At 43.7% G+C, this 25,000-nt stretch overlaps 2 protein-coding genes across 2 annotated transcripts in view; both read left to right on the top strand.

Moving 5' to 3' along the window:
* The window catches only part of LOC311242735 (cyclic nucleotide-gated channel alpha-2-like), a gene marked incomplete at both ends in the record, with an annotated part of 19,289 nt that extends 8,872 nt beyond the window's left edge, over positions 1-10,417 (top strand). Inside the window, 5 exons of the mRNA XM_084331749.1 lie at positions 6,956-7,234; positions 7,513-7,611; positions 9,160-9,537; positions 9,896-9,995; positions 10,332-10,417. Coding sequence (XP_084187875.1) covers positions 6,956-7,234; positions 7,513-7,611; positions 9,160-9,537; positions 9,896-9,995; positions 10,332-10,417 — 942 coding nt within the window. The remainder of the gene's footprint in view (positions 1-6,955; positions 7,235-7,512; positions 7,612-9,159; positions 9,538-9,895; positions 9,996-10,331) is intronic.
* Positions 10,418-13,340: 2,923 nt separating this feature from the next.
* Positions 13,341-25,000, top strand: part of fgl1 (fibrinogen-like 1) — a 15,418-nt gene continuing 3,758 nt past the window's right edge. The window contains exons 1-4 of the mRNA XM_084332252.1: positions 13,341-13,582; positions 16,007-16,169; positions 23,814-23,973; positions 24,380-24,477. Coding sequence (XP_084188378.1) covers positions 13,520-13,582; positions 16,007-16,169; positions 23,814-23,973; positions 24,380-24,477 — 484 coding nt within the window. The 5' untranslated portion in view covers positions 13,341-13,519. The remainder of the gene's footprint in view (positions 13,583-16,006; positions 16,170-23,813; positions 23,974-24,379; positions 24,478-25,000) is intronic.

Genomic DNA, 25,000 nt, shown 5'->3' with positions numbered 1-25,000 from the left:
CATAAGCAGGGGTGGGGCCACACACTCGCCTCCTTCCCAAGCTTTCACCACAAGGCGAGATCAAGGGCTGCAGCGGCGTCGGACGCCGAGCGTCACCATTACTCACAGAACTTGGTTATAGTTATAACCTATCGTTCTGTTTCGTAATGGCTCTCGCTCGGCGTCACTCTATGCACAAGGGAGGCCGAGCGAGAGCCATCGGCCGACAAATATACCCCGCTGAGGCCCCCCACAACCATCAGATCGGGGAGGACCAAGCCCCCCCGACCTAATGGAGGGCACCCCCCCTATTGGAGGTTCCCGGGAGGGCGACGGACCCGACCGTGCGAAGAGGCACTCAAGCAACTCAACGCACAGGGTGAGCAGACCGTGGCCTGACCCCACGACTACACACACGCACAACCCGCATGCCACCCGGGAACGAACAGAAGGAACAACCTCGTTACTGCCCCCAGAAATCATGGGGTCAAGAGCAAACCCAACCCCGTGGCAAGGCCGTAGCAGCGGAGCGCGAAGGAAGACCCAGACCCACCAAAGGGACTGGATCCCCTGGAAAACGGGGGCCCGGAGAGGTCAATGACGCCAGGCATCAAGACCCCACCAGGCGGTCACTTAGTGACACCGCCCCCCACATCGCCAGCGTATTCGGATAAGGCCCCTCCAAGAGCGGGCCCTTTCCCCCCAATAGCACACCGCCTGGTACACTGACCCTGCAGAACAGGCAGTCAACATGGCCGTAAGCACACAAAAAAGGTTAACCAACGGAAGCAGGCAGCGCACCGGGGAAACCAGGCAACAGGCTGTAACCTGAGCCTGGAGCACTGCGGACAAGACAGGCGCCAAAGGAGTTAGCTGAGAACAGCCCCCCCGGCGGAAGGGGCGTATGCTGGCGTTGTTGCATGACCAAGCCTCCATTAAAAAAAACCCACCCAGAGGGGTTGAGGCAGAGAAGGCTGACATGATTGGCAGACGTCATGAACGTGCAGGGGCACACTCAACCGGGTAACTTGGGAGTTGACACTGCTCCAACACACCAGGGAATCAACCACCCTGTCGTTACCCTATGCGGTGGTTGTTCCTATAACCCCTCAAGAAAAAACTCCAAAACACACCTGCGGGCATAACTGGCTATACCGCAGTACAAGTGTTTCAGTTTTCAAAAAAGGGTTATTCCAGGCCTACGGGTCGACGAAACATTACTTCGGACTGGGCCCGGCGGCACGGGAAGCACAGGGTTGCCAGAGGAGGTCCAAGACCACCCCAACAGCCCCCTCTTCGCCACGCGTGAGAGAGGAGCGAAAATAATGGAGAACCAGCCCCAAGCACACCGCACTTGGTATTCCCAGGCGGTCTCCCAACCAAGTACTAACCAGGACCAAACCTGATTAGCGGCCGAGATCGGACGAGATCGGGCGTGTACAGGTTGGCATGGCCGTAAGCCATTACGGCAGTGCAGAGTACAATATGTACCCAACAAGGGTCTCCATAGCGCCTAACCCTGTGACACCCGGACCGACCTGGCATTTTTCCCCCCGAAAAAAGCACAAGTCCCTCGGGGTACCAGAACAGCAGATCTGCATCCCCGGCGGACAACGGGTTAACTGACCTGGACCAGCGTGACCAGACCAGTCCCGTGTCCTAACCACGCCGACATGCCCACTCCAGGAGAGGGGGTAGGTATGCGTGTCGCTCTAAATCATGAAAAGAGGGCGCCACCCAGACGGTCCTCATTTAGACCGTGCTCAGTGGCCCACCCCAAGGGCGTGAGACCCCTCTACCTATGTTCAGATCTATTCCGTTAACATCCCCCAGATATGAACGAGAATTCATCGAGACAACCTAGTAAACTGGCGCTCGGAAGAGACAAAACCCCATCCCAGTTGCCCTATAAAAACGCTGTTTTAACAAGCAACCAAGGCGCACTTAGCCCCTGTGTGACCCTGTAACAGAAACACACCGAGCCAGCACTATGTACGCGTCGAGACCCAAACACATCAATGGATAGTCTAGCAAGACACCAAACATTGTTCCTCCAAGTCGCCTGGGAGAACGACACGGAGCCGTCGTGCTTCATGTACCTTCCTCTTTTTATTCAAAAAAGAAAGAACACAGACTGACATGAATCCCTCGTGACGCAGGCTGAGGGTAATTTTTTTTTACATTTTTACATCCCACCACCCTCCCATAGGGAGGAGGCGGAAATCCCCAGAGAGACTTCCCATGCGAGCTGTATAGATTGAAAAGAATATAGTGCAACATTGAGCTATGTAATATTTGGATTAGGGATCTCCGAGGAGGAGGCACTGAACCAATACACTCAATAATCGAATTGAATCGAATACACAACACACAATAGAGCAGAACTCCTTTTTGAAGTTCTACTCATCTTGACAATCTGAGGAGGAGGCTCTGAACTCTGAGGATGCTCCCTCACAGGGAAGGAGAGTCCCAACCCGAGTAGGAGCTTCGTGAGGAGGAGCCCTGACCACTCCCTGAAACAGATCCATCATATGGACCTGAACAGCACACGGAAGTCTTACCAACAAAGACGTGCACAGTGACGTACTCTATGGCGGGGGAATTTCTGCGGTGCACACGCCCAATATTCCAGGGCGTGGGACCAGGAAACTCCCCCCCCCCCCCCCTCTTACCCTGTAACGTGCCGAACAGCAACGTGACAGGAACCTTGAAGGACAGGAGGTTTTAACCCCTGACCAATCAGAAAAGGGGAGGAAAGGATTACCAGTTCACCCCTTTACGACCCCACACCCATGATACGATGTAATGACAAAAAAGAGTATGACACAGTCATAGTCAGCTACATGAAGCGTCTAACGGCTTCACACAGCTCATGTGCTAACCTGCTATCTGATTTTTACTAAGGAAAAAACACAGAATAGAGAGGGCCCCCTTAAGAGCCCCGGTACCAGACTTACACATGTGCTTCTGTGGCCAACCCAACCCAGTTGTAGATCACAAGATACACACAACCCTTTATCACCATAAAAAATGGCAAATACACTCTACAGAGGAACGCCGTTTTTCATAATGAGAGAATACACAATTCTCGATTAGTATCGGCCACAGGCCTTGCTAAGCACACACGAAAAGTGACCAAACAATCTTTTCTTTAGGAAAATACAGTTCCTCAAGCGGTTCTAGCACAACCCCAGCAATCAAGCTAAGGGTTACATCGTATCCCACCACACAGTGACACAATATATTGTAAACAACATGTCTGAGAGGAGGGTGAGGAAGTCCCCAGGGAACCGGGGGGAAACACACCTCCTACCTTACCCTTAATACGGCCAGTTGAACAGGTAAACCTGTTAATATTTGAACACACTGTTCATTGTCATTACAGGCTAAGAAAAGAATTCATTCTTCACTCATGTCACTAAGCATAGCTTTATAGGTTAGTTTAACCCCCTTAGTTGTGAGTACATGGTACATGAACACACATGATGTTTCTCAACACAACAAACCAGATCATTTTTACATCTGTAACAAACAACCCGATTTGCATGGAGAAGCTAATACCAGTGACACGACAATTCACACACAACTCGCGTCGTATCCTAAGTGTAGTGCAGCAACACTCGTTTTGGAAAACATCGTTATTACAAAACATTTAGAAGGGAAGGAAGAAGACGCGTTTTAAGGTCTGGTCAGGACCTTCCTACCGAGAGCGCAGATCAAGCGAACTGCAGTCTCTAACAGGGCACCGGTAGTAAACACAGCATCCTGTGTTTGACGACACGGGCAGCGTCGCTGCTCCATCCCGCTGCTATGGTTCTCCTTGTTGACGCAGTCCTCGCCGGCCGGCTCCGGGTAGGTTCGACTAAGGGCCCTTTCTCACTCACTGCTCTGTGTCGAATCAGACCCGGCTCGCATCAGAAAAGGGTGTGTCTGTCTGAGTGAGAACGCTGTCCCCCGTCCCCGCCCCCCGCTGATTCGTCCCCGGGGGCGCTGAACCTGGACCGATGAAATAGGTGGTCTCAGGTGCGCACTAGTGGGGGCGGTTAGGCCTGGCAATTTTGTTTGCCATTGCTATGTCTATACATTGTTCGAATGCATTTATTTCTATTAGACCAGTGGTGCCCAACCAGTCGGCCGTGGTCGACCAGTAGATCAATGACATGCAATATAATTGCCACAAGCGATGGGATAATGTTAGCTACTGAACAGGCTAGCTAACTAGCGTTAGCCGTTAGCCATTGCTGTATACTATACTTTCTTGTTCGAATGCATTTATTTCTATTAGACCAGTGGTGCCCAACCAGTCGGCCGTGGTCGACCAGTAGATCAATGACAATCAATATAATGCATATAATCGATGCAGCAATGTTACTAGTAAAGGCTAAGCTAACTAGCGTTTAGCCGTTAGCTTAGCGCTATCGTTAAAACGCTCAAAAGCGGACTCTACAACACCATCCATTCGTGATAAAATGGGGTGGGTTATATTGACAAGGCTTGACAACAGAGGTTCAAATATAACTTCATATTTATTAGTTATTTGTTTCTTTATATCAGCATCCATTCTCCAGTCTCCGTGTTAACACTTCCTGTGTTTACATTTCGAGCGTGACATCATCGACTACGGCAAGCTTACAAGCTCAAAACGCAAACCGTAAACAAAACCCAGAGCGCACCAAGACTGAAGTGTGTACACAAACTAGAGGGGGGAGAGGGGGGGGGGGGAGTTCGGCACGGAACTCGGAATGAGGACGGCACGGAGCTGATTCGACCCCTCACTCACTGCTCTGTGTCGAATCAGACCCGGCTCGCATCAGAAAAGGGTGTGTCTGTCTGAGTGAGAACGCTGTCCCCCGTCCCCGCCGGGGCGATTAGGCCTGGCAATTTTTTTTTGCCATTGCTATGTCTATACATTGTTCGAATGCATTTATTTCTATTAGACCAGTGGTGCCCAACCAGTCGGCCGTGGTCGACCAGTAGATCAATGACATGCAATATAATTGCCACAAGCAATGGGATAATGTTAGCTTCTGAACAGGCTAGCTAACTAGCGTTAGCCGTTAGCCATTGCTGTATACTATACTTTCTTGTTCGAATGCATTTATTTCTATTAGACCAGTGGTGCCCAACCAGTCGGCCGTGGTCGACCAATAGATCAATGACATTCAATATAATGCATATAATCGATGCAGCAATGTTACTAGTAAAGGCTAAGCTAACTAGCGTTTAGCCGCTAGCTTAGCGCTATCGTTAAAACGCTCAAAAGCGGACTCTACAACACCATCCATTCGTGATAAAATGGGGTGGGTTATATTGACAAGGCTTGACAACAGAGGTTCAAATATAACTTCATATTTATTAGTTATTTGTTTCTTTATATCAGCATCCATTCTCCAGTCTCCGTGTTAACACTTCCTGTGTTTACATTTCGAGCGTGACATCATCGACTACGGCAAGCTTACAAGCTCAAAACGCAAACCGTAAACAGAACCCAGAGCGCACCAAGACTGAAGTGTGTACACAAACTAGAGGGGGGAGAGGGGGGGGGGGGAGTTCGGCACGGAACTCGGAATGAGGACGGCACGGAGCTGATTCGACCCCGATGTTGAGTGAGAAAGCCCCTTAACACCCTCTGTCAAAGATGACGTCGTAGTCAGAGTGTTTAAGGCATGTTATAGTCACAGAAAACGTTCAACAGTGTAGCATTAAGCTAACAGCCGTTCGGCTGATAGCAGCAAGCTAACGTGTACTAGCCTGGTAAACACAGCGAGCTAATACCGCAGCTAACAGCTGCGCAGCTAACAGCTGACTGGCTAACACAGTAGGCCACAACTAGCACGCAAGCTAAGCAGCTATCTGCTAAGCAGCTACCACCTGAACTTGTACACAAACGATATAACAAGCCACACTTCAGACAGGCCGCCGTTCTGAAACCCTCCTCACCTTTTAAGAGAGAAGAGAAAAAGAGATGTCAACACAGTTTACAACGGTGATTTTACCAGACATCCGGCGGAGCCAGCACAAGTCCCATCTGGGCTGTAGCCGACTTGAACATGGATCTCCCGATAACGAACATCCATGCCCACATTTCCTCGTGAGGGTATACTCTCATTTGTATATGAAAGATGGGGCCTACACGGTGACAGAGAAGCATCCACTCGTCCAGAGAATCCTGGGATCACCAGTTACTGGTCGTGGCCCACTAGTTGACTATAATGGGCTTCAAACCAAGATCCTACGCCGTCGCCTAAAAGGCTGAACAGAAGGACCCTAATCTGGGGCCGGTTTTCGTAAACATTGTCAGCTAGCCCCCATAGCACTAACAGACAAGTGGTGCTCGCAAGCAAACATTACTCACCAAACCTGGAACCCACCGCTTCTCACAACAGTCGGTGCGTCCTACAGTCCAGCTGTGTTGCTGGAGGGTCTTACCCCATCCAGCCGCAGCAAGGAGGATTGTAGTTGGGAGACATGTCAGCGGCGTGAACTCCTAATACGAAAAAACCGGTGGAGGTGTAGAATGATCATCATCTTCCAGACACTCCAGTAACGAAGACAATATTGCCGTATTTTCTCGAAAAGTAGTGAGAGAGAAAATAAAGATATGATGTCAACGTATCTCTTGTTTTCCAACTTTCTTCAACTAGCAACCTCGTCAAGTGGGGATCTACCGAAGGCACTTCCTTGTGGTGAAAGCGAAGAAGGAGGCGAGTGTGTGGCCCCACCCCTGCTTATGTAGGTAAGCTAATGGGGGGGGTGGCCAGACGGATGTTGGGATGTACAGTAAAGGTGCATTGTGGAATTTTTTATTCAGTGCGCGTGCACGAGCGAGGTACAGTGCAGAGAGTGACGCCGAGCGAGAGCCATTACGAAACAGAACCCTTTGGTAGTGTGGTAGTGAAAGGGTTAATGCGTGGCTGCTTACCAACGGCGTTCTTTTGGCAGGAAATATTGATTTAAATCTTTACTAATCCTCCAGATTGGAGTTCTGATCTTTGCCTCCATCGTGGGGAACGTGGGAGCCATGATCTCCAACATGAACGCCACCAGAGCGGCCTTCCAGGGCCGCGTGGACGCACTCAAACACTACATGCACTTCAGACACGTCAGCAAGGAGCTGGAGCAGCGCATGATTCGCTGGTTCGACTACCTCTGGACCAATCAGAAGGCCGTAGACGAGCAGGAAGTGTTGAAGAGTCTGCCCAATAAGCTGCGAGCGGAGATCGCCATCAACGTCCATCTGGAGACACTGAAGAAGGTTCAAAAGCAAACATAGACAAACCTGTAAACACAACTGTAAACCAACATTTATTTAGCCTAGCCACACTTCGGACACATTTACAGCACACCGTGTGTGTGTGTGTGTGTGTGTGTGTGTGTGTGTGTGTGTGTGTGTGTGTGTGTGTGTGCGTGTGTGCGCATGTAAGCGTTTTCGTGCACGCGCGCGTGTGTATGTATGCCTTTGTGTGTGTGTGTGTGTGTGTGTGTGTGTGTGTGTGTGTGTGTGTGTGTGTGTGTGTGTGTGTGTGTGTGTAGGTCCATATATTCCAGGATTGTGAGGCCGGTCTGATGGTAGAGCTGGTGTTGAAGCTTCGGCCACAAGTCTTCAGTCCTGGTGACTATATCTGTAGAAAGGTACCAGTACCATTACTACTAATAATACTAATACTAGCTACTGTACCTAACTATCTATAGCAAGTAGGGGTGTAAAGGTACATGTATCCGTACCGAACCTTTTCAGTACTGGACCTTAGGTGCAGTACGGCTGTGTACCGAACGGTATGTTAACCACTAACCACCCACCGGGGGCTGTTTTATTCACAATCTAATATTATTATTTTTAATTTTTTTATTTAACAAATCGATTATTAATTTCAATATAGAATATTCGTTGACAGCCCTACAAGTACAATTAGTTACTCCAAACTACATCACCCCTGAGTGGAACATGGAAAGCCAAACTTTCCCCCACTGTACCGAAAACCTGTACCAAACCGTGACTTCAAAACCGAGGTACGTACCGAACCATGGTTTTTGTGTACCGTTACACCCCTAATAGCAAGTATTCAGTCCAAGCTATATCATATGTAGTCATATTACATTTTATGTAGAAAAGTAACAGTACCATCACTACTAATAATACGACTGTTACTAATCATTTTACGACTACTAGCTACTGTAACTAACTAACTATAGCAAGTCTTCAGTCCTAGATATTATATCAGCCACAAAGTATCTAAACGGTAGCTTTCATGGAATAAAATACCATTTGAATCCCTTGAACTGAGAGACCAAGTTACATAATGTTTAACTTGAGTTATAAATCCATGTCCACTAGGAACTGAATGCTGTGAGGCTTCAGTCGCTACGATAGCAATCGATGTGAAAATCCTTATTTGAATGCTTAGTTGGCTTCGTTTTTGGTTGTGTGTGTGTTTTTTTTAAATCAGAAAAATAAATTACTTATAGATATAATAATACAACAATAATTTCAAACTGGTTCTTTCTCAGACAAGGTTATCATGAGAACATTTACCCACCATATTGAAACCTGCATGGGAAGAATGAAGTTTCAATAATTCAACAATAATTACCGTGGCTTTGAAGCCCATAGTAATGGGGACAACCTTAAAGGAACACGCCAACATTATGGGAAATTAGCTCTCCAGAGAGAGACAAGAAGATAGATACCTCTCTGTGCATTCAGTGGAGCTATCCGGCTGCAAGCTAGCCTAGCTTAGCACAAATGAATGGAAGCAAACAGTAGCCTACCGGTTAGCCTAGCTTAAACTTCGGAAGAGGTGTTAGTTGGACAACGCCGCCCTAGGCTAACCGGTAGGCCTACTGTCCGCTTCCATTCATTGTGCTAAGCTAGGCTAACATGCAGCCAGATATCTTTATACTGAACTCACAGCTGAGGAAACTAGTAGGCCTATCTATCTTCTTGTCTCTCTCTGGAGTGAATAATGTATATTATTCCCATAATGTTGGTGTGTTCCTTTAATATCCAATGTATTCACAATGTATTGATAATGCAGGCTGAACATGATAAGTATCAAGCGACTAAAAAAGGATACAAATATGCAAATCATATTGTTATACGCCATACATTAAACATGCCTAAAGATGTAAACAAATGAAGATGAAGTGATACTGTAGTTTTAATCTGTGTTGTTCTCCCAGGGAGACGTAGGTAAGGAGATGTACATCATTAAAGATGGCCGCCTGGCAGTGGTTGGTGAGGACGGCCTGGTTCAGCTAGCTGTTCTGACATCAGGAAGCTGCTTCGGAGAGATCAGTATTCTGAATATCAGCGGCAGTAAGATGGGGAACCGTCGAACGGCGAACATCCGTAGTCTGGGTTACTCTGACCTCTTCTGCCTTTCCAAAACGGACCTGATGGAGGCGCTGCAGGAGTTCCCCCACGCCCGAGCGCAGTTGGAGCAGAGGGGGCGGGACATCCTGCAGAAGGAGGGGCTTCTGGAGGAAGTGGCCGTGTCTGCAGGGGAGGAGTTTGAGGAGAAGGTGGAAAGGCTCGAGTCGAGTCTGGACCGTCTTCAGGTAGAACAACAGTAACTTAGATGTTTGTCTTTAATAATTGTTCACATATTTTACAATTATTAGTATCCATTTGTTGTGGATACTACTACTACTACTACTACTACTACTACTACTACTACTACTACTACTACTACTACTACTACTACTACTACTACTACTACTACTACTACTACTACTACTCTACTACTACTACTACTACTACTACTACTACTACTACTACTACTACTACTATTTTTACTACTACTACTACTACTACTACTACTACTACTACTACTACTACTACTACTACTACTACTACTACTACTACTACTACTACTACTACTACTACTACTACTAATGATAACAATCTTGCCTTTAGACCCGTTTAGCTCGTCTTCAGAGTGAGTTCACCTCGTCTCAACTACGGCTCAAGCAGCGAATCACGGCCCTGGAACACAGCATCACCATGCCAACCACAGACAGCATCACCATGCCAACCACAGGCAGCATCACCATGCCAACCACAGGCAGCATCACCATGTCAACCTCCGACAGCATCACCATGCCAACCACAGACAACATCACCATGTCAACCACAGACAGCATCACCATGCCAACCACAGACAGCATCACAATGTCAACCACAGACAGCATCACCATGCCAACCACAGACAGCATCACCATGCCAACCACAGGCAACATCACCAAGCCAACCACAGACAACATCACCATGCCAACCACAGGCAACATCACCATGCCAACCACAGACAACATCACCATGCCAACCACAGACAACATCACCATGACAACCACAGGTAGCGGCTTCCTGTCGGATGCTGATGGCAACGAGAGCATCGCCGGGGGCAACGGGACCCGCAGTGAGATCAACATCAGGCTCTGACCAGCGCAGCACAGAGACACAACCCTGTTATACACTTACAGACAAGCCTGATCACAGAGACACAACCCTCTTATACACTTACAGACAAGCCTGATCTCAGAGACACAACCCTGTTATACACTTACAGACAAGCCTGATCACAGAGACACAACCCTGTTATACACTTACAGACAAGCCTGATCACAGAGACACAACCCTCTTATACACTTACAGACAAGCCTGATCTCAGAGACACAACCCTGTTATACACTTACAGACAAGCCTGATCTCAGAGACACAACCCTGTTATACACTTACAGACAAGCCTGATCTCAGAGACACAACCCTCTTATACACTTACAGACAAGCCTGATCTCAGAGACACAACCCTGTTATACACTTACAGACAAGCCTGATCTCAGAGACACAACCCTGTTATACACTTACAGACAAGCCTGATCACAGAGACACAACCCTGTTATACACTTACAGACAAGCCTGATCACAGAGACACAACCCTGTTATACACTTACAGACAAGCCTGATCACTAGATTTGTCTTAGTCTTTTCTGGTCTATAATTATTTAAAAAAAAATCTCTGGCAACGCTGCAGTGTTTTAACAATGTCATTTGTAAAACAAATAATACGTGGGTTATAAGTTAGATTTCAGGGGGAAATGGGGGTATGTCCCCTCCGATAATGGAAATGGTGAAGTACAACTTTTCTTTTATATTGATATTGATATTGATATTGACAATTAGCAATATTTTTATATAATTTGATCTGCCTGCACCGTGCTACACAGTGTTTTTTTGTGCTTAAAAGTAGTTTTTATTTCATATTCTTGTTAGACCTTTTTTGCATTTTGCAGGTTTCTCTCTCCTGATTGGATACAGTGGGGATGGGTGTATTTTCTGGTTACTGCATAGTGGAGGGACTGGGAGACCCAGGTTACTGACTCACACTCTATACCAGTGAGAATGTAGAGCTATTATTTTAACAGGTAGAACAAAGTACAGCACCGTTAACTGGTGATATGGTCTACTGCTATTAACTAGTGCTGTCAGGCGATTAAAAAAAATTATCTAATTAATTACAGGATTTGTAATTAATTAATCTAATTAGTCGCATTTTAATCGCATAACCATTTTAGGCCTGATATTCTATATTCTATAATCATATTTCAAATAGCATGTGTCCAGATGGCAGAATTCAGTACTGTATCTACAAAACCTTCTGTTTAATCATCTTCCATTTATTCATTTGCTTAGATTTTTCAGGTCTGGTCAATTTGAGCATGGTGTTATTCACAGTCAAAGATAAAAAAAAATTTATTGATATTCTCATTTGGTTCATTACAATTTACTCAAGCCTAGTAACAGACACAGTATTTCTGACACTGGGAATACATTCCCTGAGATCCTTAGATGTCCCTAGGCTAGAATCAGATACCAAGAACATGCAAATGGACCATATTTTAAAAAGAAAGTCTGTAAATGTGTATTCTACGTTCTTATGGAATAATGAGATACACAAATATTTAAATTTAAAAGATTTAAATATATATTATTTTTTGTTATTAATTTTGAGTTAATTTTCATAACGCGATAATTTGCTGTGTAATTAATTAATCTAATTAACGCGATAAACTGACAGCCCTACTATTAACATAATGTTTAAGATAATTTATTTTTAAAGCCCTTATTGGTAAACTTCCCCCTTACATTACAACACTGTTGGAATGGAATCTTGGACACTATTCTACACGTTCAAATGACTGGTTGGTTCTTAGGGTTCCTTGAGTTTGCTCTGAACTACTGTAGGAAGAACTGCCTTTTCTTTTTTGTATGCTTCCAGTTCCAACACCTGGAATGTCCTCCAACTGACTCTGGAACTGAAGGTTCTTCCTTCTTTTGCAGCATTAAAAAGTATGATCTCCGACCACTGTGTGTCGACTTGTAATGTCTTAGCACATTTTTTTTTTTTTATTCTTATTTATTGTGCCTATACGTATGAAATTGCTCATAAACTGTGTCTTGTTTTGTAAGCTCATTGTTGCTGTAAATTAGGGTAACGTCAGTGTTTTATGAGTTGAAATGAAGTTTTGAAATTAAATGAAATTAAATCATTAGAGCTCTGTAGTATCAATACATTTTCATTTTAAGAATCGGACATCGCACATCGAAATGCACATGATCAAAATGCATAATGAATGTGAACATGTGTGTATCCTTACACCCTATATACACAAACACAATTATGCACACACACACACACACACACACACACACACACACACACACACACACACACACACACACACACACACACACACACACACACACACACACACACACACACACACACACACACACACACACACACACACACACACACACACACACACACACACACACACGCAGGATATGATGAAAGAGTAAACATAACAACCCAAAATGTAAACAACAAGACAATGTTTCAATGAACCTACTGTTAGGTTTACATCTTTACTGCCTGAGTAGCCGGCATCGGTATTGTCATGTACATAACACAATAATGTGATTCATGAAGGCTGTCTTTTCTCTGCACCCACCACAACTTTGAAAATAGTTTTTGTGTGCACCCTACACCATGGTGTTGTTTTTAAATGTCAAATAAAATGTAAAAAAAGAGATTGATTACATCCCTGTTCTGTTCAAACAAAACGAAATGTCACATTCTACTCTATTCTATTCTATTCTATTCTATTCTATTTTATTCTCCTCTACTGTGTTATATGCTGGCTGCGTGTCTGGTATGTGTGCTTGCTCAGAAGAGGTTGTTCCCACATGCTTTCCAGGTAGTTTCTGTGTTATTATTTCTATTATTTATTGCTGTAGAGAATCAGGTATTCTCTCAGCCTCCCACGCTCTTCCAACACAAGCCAGGCTCAGACCTCCACAACGTTCCACTGAGCTCAACATCCAGCACTGACGCAAACATAGTTAAAACGAACGCTTTGCCTGCCTGTTGGACTTTCTGACGGTGTATTTTTCTGACGGGAACTGGACTTTGCCGGTATATGAAAACAGTAAAACAACATTAGTGAGCGTTTCCTGGTGTCTGGTTAAAGCTGGGAGAGGATGGGCTTCCTAAAGCTGGTCTCCACAATCCTGATCATCACAGCTGTCTCTGGGACCCTGGATGTAAGTAACTACTGAACCATGATATTTTATTAAATCTTTGGGACCCTGGATGTAAGTAACTACTGAACCATGATATTTTATTAAATCTCTGGGACCCTGGATGTAAGTAACTACTGAACCTTTATATTCAACAAAACAAATTATTTATGTATTATTATAATTGTTGATATGGTTATTGAAATGCACTTAAAACGCATGTCCTGGACTGTGGTGGTCGGCTGCTATAGATGGTCATGGACTAATGTTGCCTCTGTTATCTGATGTGATGGGATTGTGTCCATATGTTGTGCTGCACCGCAATGTGCCTCATTAAGGGCATTAAGGGTCTAACACACTAAGTCTAAGTGTAACATTTAGATTCACACATGTTACACACACACACACACGCACACGCACACACACATTTGAATACTTTATTTGGTTCCACAAATTATATTACTTAAACAGGGAATCAAATGTATCGGGGCCAAGCAGCACTGAACACTTAAGGGGACACATAGCACCTCCTTCTCCACGTGGCTAAGCTGCCAATAATAGCTGAGACAGAGCAATATTTGGCAATTTGTTTGGCTTTTCTTTTAGACATTGCAGCAATTCTCAGACCGGTCATGGTGCATTTGTATACATGGCCAAGACTTCCGAACACAAGTACACTATATCTACACCTATACCCAAGGCCGGCCATCACATTGAGCAGTGGTTGATATTTTATATACTTGTTCCGGAAGGCCTGGTCCATGTACAGATCAAAGGCTCACCCTACTTCTATGACTAGCACCTCCTTGTGGCTGGTGTCAACAAAAACAACGTCCGGTGTATTTGGTATGTTAGCAAAGACATCGTTGGTAAGACCAAACCATTCTGGTAGCACTCTAGTATGTTTGTACATTGCTGCACTAGACGATGAGATGTTTTGTACCGCATCAGACACAATGTCCACAATACGGTCATCACGAGCTATGTACAGGTGTTTGTATGCATTACATCCATTTGTTATGTGTGCAATGGATTCTAGGTGTTGTTGTGAATCCTGATGGTTTAAACAGAATGGACTGTGAGTTTGAGGATACCAAGTGGACAGATTGTATTTAGTGGGTAATAACTGCAGTCTTGCTTTTAATGGTAAATTTAAAAACATCCTCACCAACAGCGGCATTCTTAAACACTCAGGGCTAAATCCACAAAGAATGGATTGCACAAAGCAAGTTGCACCCTTACTTAAAATTCATTATGAATTGAAAATGGGGGACCCTGATGTAAACAAGATGAAAGTCTTTCTCTGGTCTGCATCCCCTTAACAATTGTGTGTATTGAGCCGTACTGTATTGTACCCATTCTGCAATCTGTTAATACAATTTTCATTCAATCAATCACTGTGCAGATTGATTGATTGAATGAAAATTTTACATCAGGGTCCCCCATTTTCAATTCATAATGAATTTTAAGTAAGGGTGCAACTTGCTCCGTGCAATCCATTATTTGTGGATTTAGCCCTCAGTGTGAGACTGAGTGGTCAGAAAACTCTAAACAGGCTAGCTTTCCCTGAAATCTGAGTCCACACACACACACACACACACACACACACACACACACACACACACACACACACGCACGCACGCACGCACGCACGCACACACGCACACGTGCACACACACATGCGCGCACACACACACACACACACACGCACACACACACACACACACACACACACACACACACACACACACACACACACACACACACACACACACACACACACACACACACACACACACACACACACACACACACACACACACACACACACACGTTATGGCAACATCCAAACAAATGTTCTTGGATAGAGAGGCTGTGATTTAAGAGGTAAATTAAATTTAAAACAGCCGTGTGTTCACACTGCTATTACAAGCACGTGCATTTCTGTTTGTGGGGCGACTCTCTGGAATAGATTGGATGAGTGGGAAACGGCATACAGTTCAAACTGAAATACAAAAGAACTATTCTTGAAAGGTAGAGTAAAGTGGAGGGAGGTTGTAACTTAATGGAGATGTTGAAATGAATGACTTGTCTTGTATTTGTTAGTGTTGGTCTTTGTTCTGATGTAGTCAGCATAATATCTTTGCTTTCTAAAGATACTGGGTGGACAGTAGCCTATTGACTGTACAATAACTTAAATATTCAATGATACACAAGTGATGAGTGTATATTAACTTGATTGATTGGTTTTGTTTGTAGATGATTTTGTTGGAAGATGTTTGAAGATTGTGTTTGAAGGTGTACTTGGCTATGTATCTATGTGTGTGTGTGTGTGTGTGTGTGTGTGTGTGTGTGTGTGTGTGTGTGTGTGTGTGTGTGTGTGTGTGTGTGTGTGTGTGTGTGTGTGTGTGTGTGTGTGTGTGTGTGTGTGTGTGTGTGTGTGTCTAGGCGTCAGGCAGTTGTGCTGAGCAACTAGCTGGTCTGAAACGACAGGAAGAGGATCTGAAGACCAGGGTTCTACTGCAGCAACAGATCATACAGTCTCTACGGCAACGGAACATAGAACAACCATCCTATAGAATTGACCAGACTTCAGATGCTGAGTACGGAGGTAAGAAAGTATGTAGACAAGTACGTTTGTAAGTAAGTACATAGGGGTACTGTAAGTATGTAATGTATGTAAGTAAGTATGTATGCTACATAGGTAAAGTGACTACAGGGCAAGCCAAAATAACGATGCAATTTTCTGCATTTTACATATATTCAAATACTTTGGGGGGATTTATCACCCACTTTATAATAGAGTAAATACTATTTATTTTGATATTTTCACGTCAGTTATTTGTGCTGCTATGCTTATTGAAACATGACACTAGCTTCTACACTGCTGACACTTTTCTTGAAAAATAGTTCAATCTTCTTCGTCTGCTTCACCCCAAAAATGATAAGGGGCATAAATCCACATACAATATAGAGAATATAGATCATAAAGCCACAGATGAAAGGAACCTGCCAACGTGGTAATACTGTATCAAACACAATGCAAAGGAAGCAGCACAGTAGGCCTACAGATGACACTGTGCTGACATCACATAGCAGGGTTACTGTTTTCCAAACGTATAACCGATTTCATCCTGCAACTTTTGGAAGAAACCAATACCATAGGGAGAGGGGGTGTGCGACTTTTTGAGCTATGATTTATGACATAAGTATAGGAATAAGTTTGACTCATAATATAAAGTGATTATAAAAAAGAATAGTACTAAACTCCAGATATGAAAAGTCTGGTGGTGCATGTGCATGGTTGTTGCACGTCATAAGCAAAGGTCAATAGAAAGACCTCAATGCAGAATTGTACATATGACTAACTTCCATATTTAGCCCTAGTAGGTAAGTACTATGACTCAAATAGTTACTATAGTTTGCCTTTGTAGGGCAGTACTGATATAGTAGTATAGTATACACATGTAGAGGGGTAATCTATTTCTCTCTCTCATGTACTGTATCTGTCTCTGTCTCTCTGAGCGTCTGGTCGGAGGTGTTCCTGTTTGCAATAATCCCCATCATGCATTGCACGTGTATAATACATTAAATATAAATGTAACTTTCAACAAACAGCGTTTCATTATAAAGATATACATTGCATGTTGACACAGCTTTTCAGATTGAGGATAAACTGTCTCCGAACGAGCGACAAAAATAGTTACACTTAGTTGTATCTTGTAAACCCTAACTGAGAGTAGTAAGCTGGATAATACGGTCGCCCCGCTGCCTTGGTCTCGTCAGTTCACTCTGGTTTCTCTTCAGATCGCATAAATCTTTCGCCTTTTACTAAAGATTTCCGTGGAGAGGAACATTACGAGTATTAACCAATTTTTTGATGCCCTGCTTCACGGCGGGGCTTCCTGAACATGTGAAAAAATAAAATGTATGTTATTCAGAACATATTTTCAAGACTTAAGTAATAAAAAATAAACAATTTACAGGTGATTAAACTCGCTATAAAATATACAAATGAGTAAACGAGACGAAAGTATTTTTATGGTCTGCATCCTCTTAGCAGTTTGTTTTGTATTGAGCCGTACTGTATTGTAGCCATTCTGCAATCTGTTAATAACGTTTTCAATCAATCAAACAATACCTTAAAACGTCTCCCATTTGAAAATCTATTGGAGTATCTTGGTCCAGCTACTAGAGCACTTCCTCCATCTGCTGGCGAAACTCAATATGACAGGTAGCATCCTAGACATGGTCCAGGCAAAATGGAAAAACACAAGAACAATATATAGGGATGTGTTTATTTATTTGTGTGTGTAATAGATAATAAAATGCACGTAGCACTCAATGTATCTCTCCCTCTCTCTCTGTCTCTCTCCCTCTCTCTCTCTCTCTCTCTCTCTCTCTCTCTCTCTCTCTCTCTCTCTCTCTCTCTCTCTCTCTCTCTCTCTCTCTCTCTCTCTCTCTCTCTCTCTCTCTCTCTCTCACTCTCTCTCTCAATTCAATTCAAAAAGCTTTATTGGCATGAAATTCCACAAATGTTGCCAAAGCACAATTATGACATAAACAACAAACAACATAACAATATAAGATCAAAGAAATACAGGAGATGGTGCGGTGAGTAAAACATGGTACATACAGTATATGTGTCCTCCTACTGGTTGTCCCTTTTCTTGTGACATGAATTGACATATTTTGCAGCTAAAACTGCACATTCTTTCTGTTCCCCCCAGGAGGAATGGCAATTTCTGCACTTCTGTCATACTTTGGAATTCTGGGGAAATTATTTCAATTTTTGGAAAGAATTCCTCCCTAATATTTCTGTAATGTTCACATTGTGTTAGGAAGTGTAATTCTGTCTCTACGGCTCCCTCATCACAAAGACAGCACAGCCTCTCCTCTCTGGGGCAGCCAGGTCTGTCTGTCTCTATTGCCAAACCATGGTCACTCAGTCTGTACTTTGTCAGAGTCTTTCTTAGATTCTTATCAAGTTTCAAGTTTCAAGTTTCTTTAATAGTTGTCATACAGAAGTACAGAATACTTTCATACAAAATGCTTCTTACTGTTACGCTCCAGAGACTGTGCTAGACAAGATAGTATCAAATAACATAGTATAGCATGTAATTTTAGAAGATGAAAATGAGGTCACAATGTTCGGTATAGACATATGTACAATGTTCTGAGTTACCATATAATATACAATACTATGCAGTGTACTAATGTACAGTACTATATAGTGCAAAGCAGAAATGGGATGAGGTACAATTTAGGTACAATTTACAGTAAGGTGTACGAGTTGTAGTGCAATCCTTCATCAATAAATATAAAGTGTGGGGAGTGGGTGCTACAGTGTGTTTGTTTAAAGTGGGTGTGTGCTATAAAGTGTGTGGAGTGGGTGCTACAGTGTGTTTGTTTAAAGTGAGTGTGTGCGTGTGGATGTGTGTGCTATGTGCGTTTGGTGGTTGTTGTTGTGTAGTGTTCATTCATTGTTCGTTTAGCAGCCTGATGGCCTGGGGATAGAAGCTTCTTCTGAGTCTTTCTGTGCTCGCCTTGAGACTCCGGTATCGCTTGCCTGACCGCAGCAGTTCAAAGAGGCAGTTGTTCGGGTGACTGGAGTCTTTATGATTCTCTTCGCCTTGCCCTTGCAGCGCTTGTTGTAAATGTTCTGGAGGGTGGGGAGCCCCCCTCCAATTGTGCGTTCGGCTGAACGTGTCACTCTTTGTAGTCTGCTTCGGTCTTGTGCAGTGCTATTCCCAAACCAGGAGGTGATGTTGCCGGTCAAGATGCTCTCTATTGTACATGAATAGAAGTTCTTAAGGATCTTCTGACTGACTTGGAACTTCCTTAGGCGCCTGAGGAAGTAGAGGCGTTGTCGTGCCTTCTTCACAACACTGTCAATGTGTGTGGTGCATGTAAAATCCTCGGATATGTAGGCTCCGAGGTACTTAAAGCTGTTGACTCTCTCAACCGGTGCCCCGTCGATGCTGAGGGGGCTGTAGTCCTTGACCCCCGACCTCCTGAAGTCCACAATCATCTCCTTTGTTTTGCTGACGTTCAGGGAGAGGCTGTTTTCCTGGCACCATCCCGCCAGGACCTTGACCTCTTCCAGGTAGGCCCTCTCGTCGTTGGCAGAGATCAGGCCCACCACCACTGTGTCGTCAGCAAATTTGATGATTGTATTGCTACTCCGCTGAGCCACACAGTCGTGTGTGTACAGGGAGTAGAGGAGGGGACTCAGAACACAGCCCTGGGGGGCCCCTATGTTGAGGGTGATGGATGAGGAGGTGCAGTTGCCTGCTCTCACCACCTGGGGTCTGCCAGTCAGGAAGTCCAAGACCCACTGGCAGAGGTCATAGTTCAAGCCCAGGTCCCTGAGCTTGGCTATGAGTATGGAGTGTCTCTTTGGAGTGTCTCTACTGTGCTGAGGTAGTCTGCCACAGTATACTGTCTGTTTAGGGCCAAATATGTTTCTAATTTGTGTTGTGATTGTGTGAGTTGATTCCAATAAGTAATGTATTCATCTTTTTCTTTGGTTATAATTTGGTTAGGTCTAATCTTCTGAGGCTGGCTAGGGTTTGTGATGTCAGAGTGTGAGATGTCAGCAAGTTTAATTATGAGTTGACAAAAGGGGCTCCTTTGTAGGTCCAGCTCTTGGCAGGCCAGGGCTTTATGATGATAGCAGGCCGGGTCACTTTTTTTAATATGGCTCCAGAATTTAATTTTTTATCTTTTTTGCATATTTATGAGTAACGGATATTGTCCTAATTCAGCCCTGCATGCAGAGTTTGGGCTTTTTCTTTGTACCCTGAGAATTGTTTTGCAGAACTCTACATGCAGGATCTCAATTGGATTGTTGTCCCATTTTGCCCAATCCGTTACTAATAAAGGGCCCCATACCTCACTGCCGTACAGTGCAATCGATTCTATAACTGATTTAAATATTTTGAGCCATGTCCTGATTGAAATTTGGATTTGAACTGAACACTTGATGGCATAGAAAGCCCTTTTTGCCTTCTCCTTGAGTTCCTTTACAGTGGAACTGATTTGTAAACCTAGATATGTATAGCTATTTGTTTGTTCTATTTGGGTCCCACCTATTTTGTATTCTGGGTAATTTCTCTGTAACTGGGATCTTTTTTGGAAGGTCATAATTTTGGTTTTCTTCATATTCACTGTCAGGGCCCAGGTCTGACAGTACTGATGAAGAATGTCCAAATTTTGCTGAAGACCTTCTCTAGTAGGAGACAGTATGACCAGGTCATCTGCATAAAAGAGACACTTAATTTCTGTGTCTGTGAGAGTGAGACCAGGTGCTGCTGACTGTTCTAATAATAATGCCAGTTCGTTTATATAGATATTGAACAGTGTGGGGCTGAAGTTGCAGCCTTGCTTCACCCCTCTGCCTTGTGGGAAGAAGTCTGTGTGTTTATCTCCAATTTTGACAGCCAATTTGTTATTTTCATATATGGATTTAATATCATCAAAGGACTTCCCCCCTATACCACTTTCTATTAATTTAAAAAGTAAACCCTCATGCCAGACTGAGTCAAAAGCTTTCTGGAAATCGACAAAGCATGCATGAATTTTCCCTTTATTTTTATTTACATATTTATCGATTAGTGTGTGTAAGGTGAACATGTGGTCAGCTGTTCTATAATTTGGGAGGAATCCAATTTGACTTTTGCTTAAGACATTGTGCTCATTGAGGAAATCTATAATTCTTGAATTTAGGGGCCCTTTCTCACTCACGTTTGGGGATCGAATCACTGCTCCCGGGAACGGGGGGGAGTGTTCTCACTCACCCCTTTTGGGATGTGAAATGGCGCTGATTCGTTTTACCCCCCGCTGAACGGGATCAGTTGGATTAGGTGGTCTCGGATCGGGCCGTGCGGGTGCGAGGGGCGTGACACACACAACGTCGTTACTGTCATGCTTGCTTGAATTTTGGGCAGATAACACCACACATCAACAACTGGAGAATACCCACAAAAATGATATTTATGGGCAATTTGAGAGTTCAGACCTCAACCAAAAACAAGTGGATGAAAACATGAAGCCACGTTACAAACGCACAGCACTTCCCTGGCTCGCATTAGGCCTGGCAATTTTTGTTTGCCATGCTATTTTCTATACATTAGTTTCTTGTTTGAATGCATTTATTTCTATTAGACCAGTGGTGCCCAACCAGTCGGCCGTGGTCGACCAGTAGATCAATGACATGTAATATAATTGCCACAAACGATGGGATAATGTTAGCTGCTGGACAGGCTAAGCTAACTAGCGTTAGCTGTTAGCTTAGCGTTAACGTTAACCCTGCAAAACGCTCAAAAGCGGACTCAACAACAGAGTTCCATTCGTGAGAAAAGAGGCAGAACACAGTGAATGTATCCGTTTTGTTTATTGCACGTTCTTTGCTGAAAAGAAAAAGTGCTACAGGCTATACTAGACTAGGCTAAGCTAACTAGCGTTAACCGTTAGCTTAGCGTTAGCCCTGGGAAACACTCAAAAGCGAACTCTACAACACTATCCATTCGTGATAAAATGGGGTGGGTTATATTGACAAGGCTTGACAACAGAGGTTCAAATATAACTTCATATTTATTGCTTATTTATTCATTTTATATCAGCATAGAGTCTCCAGCGCCATGTTAACACTTCCTGTGTTTACATTTTCGAACGTGACATCATCGCCTACGGCAAGCGTAAACGCTCAAAAGGCAAACCGTAAACAGAACCCGGAACGAAACAAGACTGCAGTGTGTACGCAAACTAGAGGGGGGAGAGGGGGGGGGGGGGGGGAGTTCACATCAGATCTCGGAACGGGCCAGAACGGAACGGAATAGAAACGAATAGGGTGAGTGAGAAAGGGCCCTAGGATGCTGCCAAATAATTTCCCCAGATTACTACTAACACAGATGCCTCTATAATTGTTGGGATCATATTTGTCTCCGTTCTTGAAAATGGGTGTGATCAGCCCTTCACTCCAGCTTTCAGGGAAATATCCCACACTTAGTACCAAGTTAAATATTTTTAAGATGGCCAATTTGCATTTTCTGTTTGTATGTTTTAACATCTCATTTAATATGCCATCAGTCCCACATGCTTTTTTGTTCTGCAGAGCTTTTAATTTGTCTTCCAATTCTAATTCACTGATTGGGTAGTCCAGTGGGTTCTGATAGCGCTTTCAAGATTTAAACATTTTTCAGAAATGTGTTCTTGGGCTTGATTCTTTGTTGGTTTTCTATAAAGATTTGCGAAGTGGTTTTTCCATGTATCTCCATTTTGAACGGATTGTTTGTTTCTTGGTAAATGAGTTCCATTTTTCCCAGAATTTATTTGACCCCAGAGACTCTTCAATTAATTGTAACTGGTTTTGTATATATTGTTCTTTTTTTGTTCTCAGTGTGTTTTTATATTGCTTTAGAGTTTCACAGTAACTAAGACGGAGTTCCTGACTATCTGGATTCCTGTGTTTTTGGTTGGAGATATTTCTTAGTGTCTTCCTAATGGATTTGCAGTCTGAATCAAACCACCTTTCCTTGTTTGTTTTCTTTGGTTGTTCTGTTTTACATTTTAAATTGGATGATGAGGCCAAATGATCAAATATGTGGTTGATGTGTACCAGACACCACTTTACACCTTCATTATTCTGAGGGTAAATCTGGGCCAGGAAGGAGTCTAGAAGAGACTGTGTTGACTCACTGACCATAGCATCCTGGTACTGCTCCAGACTGTTTTGAGCCCATCTGTATTTCATCTTTATGTTGTACAGATTACAGGGTTGAGAGCATATATTACCTGTGTCTGCTCTTTTAAATACAACGTGATCTGAGAGTGATCTGATAGAGGTGTTTGTTCTTTTACAGTGAAGGCTCTCAAGGAGGTTAGGTTATCTGTTATAGCATAATCAACGGTGCTGCTACCAAGTCTTGAGTAGTATATGTATACCGTCCAAAGGAATCCCCTCGCAACCTTCCGTTGGTAATGTACAGACCCAACGCTCTACAAAGCTGCAACACTTGTCTTCTACTCTTGTTTGTGTTTTTATCATAATTTTTCCTGTTGGTAAGGATAGGGAAATTGAGGTAAACAGTGATATAACTGTCACAGTCGGTACTAGTGAAGTCAACCTCCTCTCTCTCTCTCTCTCTCTCTCTCTCTCTCTCTCTCTCTCTCTCTCTCTCTCTCTCTCTCTCTCTCTCTCTCTCTCTCTCTCTCTCTCTCTCTCTCTCTCTCTCTCTCTCCCCCCCTCTCTCAGACTGTGCTGAGGTGTTCAGGTCTGGCTCCAGGTCCAGTGGTGTGTACAGCATTAGAACCAGCAGCAGTCCAGTCCGGTTCAGTGTGTTCTGTGACATGACTGAAGGAGGGGGCTGGACCGTCATACAGAGACGCATCGACGGTACTCAGCACTTCAACAGGTAGTGTGTGTGCGCGCATGTGTGTGTGTGTTAGTGTGCACATGTGTGTTTGTGCGTGTGTGTGTGACACACAGCTTTCTCTCATTTCTATTTATCTATCTATCTATCTATCTATCTATCTATCTATCTATCTATCTATCTATCTATCTATCTATCTATCTATCTATCTATCTATCTATCTATCTATCTATCTATCTATCTATCTATCTATCTATCTATCTATCTATCTATCTATCTATCTATCTATCTCTGTCTGTCTGTCTGTCTGTCTGTCTGTCTGTCTGTCTGTCTGTCTGTCTGTCTGTCTGTCTGTCTGTCTGTCTGTCTGTCTGTCTGTCTGTCTGTCTGTCTGTCTATCCTATCAGTATATCCTCCTCCCATCATGTCTGTCTGTCTGTCTGTACAGGTCTTGGTCTGAGTATAAGGAGGGGTTTGGAGACATGAAGTCACCATCAGGGGAGTTTTGGCTGGGAAACGACAACCTGCATTACCTCACCGCTCAAGGTCTTTATACTCTACTGTTGTTCTATTATCATGTTCTCTACGGTACCTGCAATACTTTTATCATGTTCTATTATCATGTTCTCTATGGTACCTGTTGTTCTTTTATCATGTTCTATTACGTATCATGTTCTCTACGGTACCTGTTGTTCTTTTATCATGTTCTCTACGGTACCTGTTGTTCTTTTATCATGTTCTATTATCATGTTCTCTACGGTACCTGTTGTTCTTTTATCATGTTCTATTATCATGTTCTCTACGGTACCTGTTGTTCTTTTATCATGTTCTATTATCATGTTCTCTACGGTACCTGTTGTTCTTTTATCATGTTCTCTACGGTACCTGTTGTTCTTTTATCATGTTCTTTTATCATGTTCTCTACGGTACATGTGTTCTTTTATCATGTTCTCTACGGTACCTGTTTTCTTTTATCATGTTCTATTATCATGTTCTCTACGGTACTGTTGTTCTTTTATCATGTCTATTATCATGTTCTCTACGTACCCTGTTGTTCTTTTATCATGTT

Source organism: Notolepis coatsorum, assembly GCF_963971535.1.
Source record: "Notolepis coatsorum genome assembly, chromosome: 16".
NCBI classification, from domain to species: Eukaryota; Metazoa; Chordata; class Actinopteri; order Aulopiformes; family Paralepididae; genus Notolepis; species Notolepis coatsorum.
Note: the sequence above shows the minus strand (reverse complement) of the source record. Positions and strands in the feature narration are given on the sequence as shown.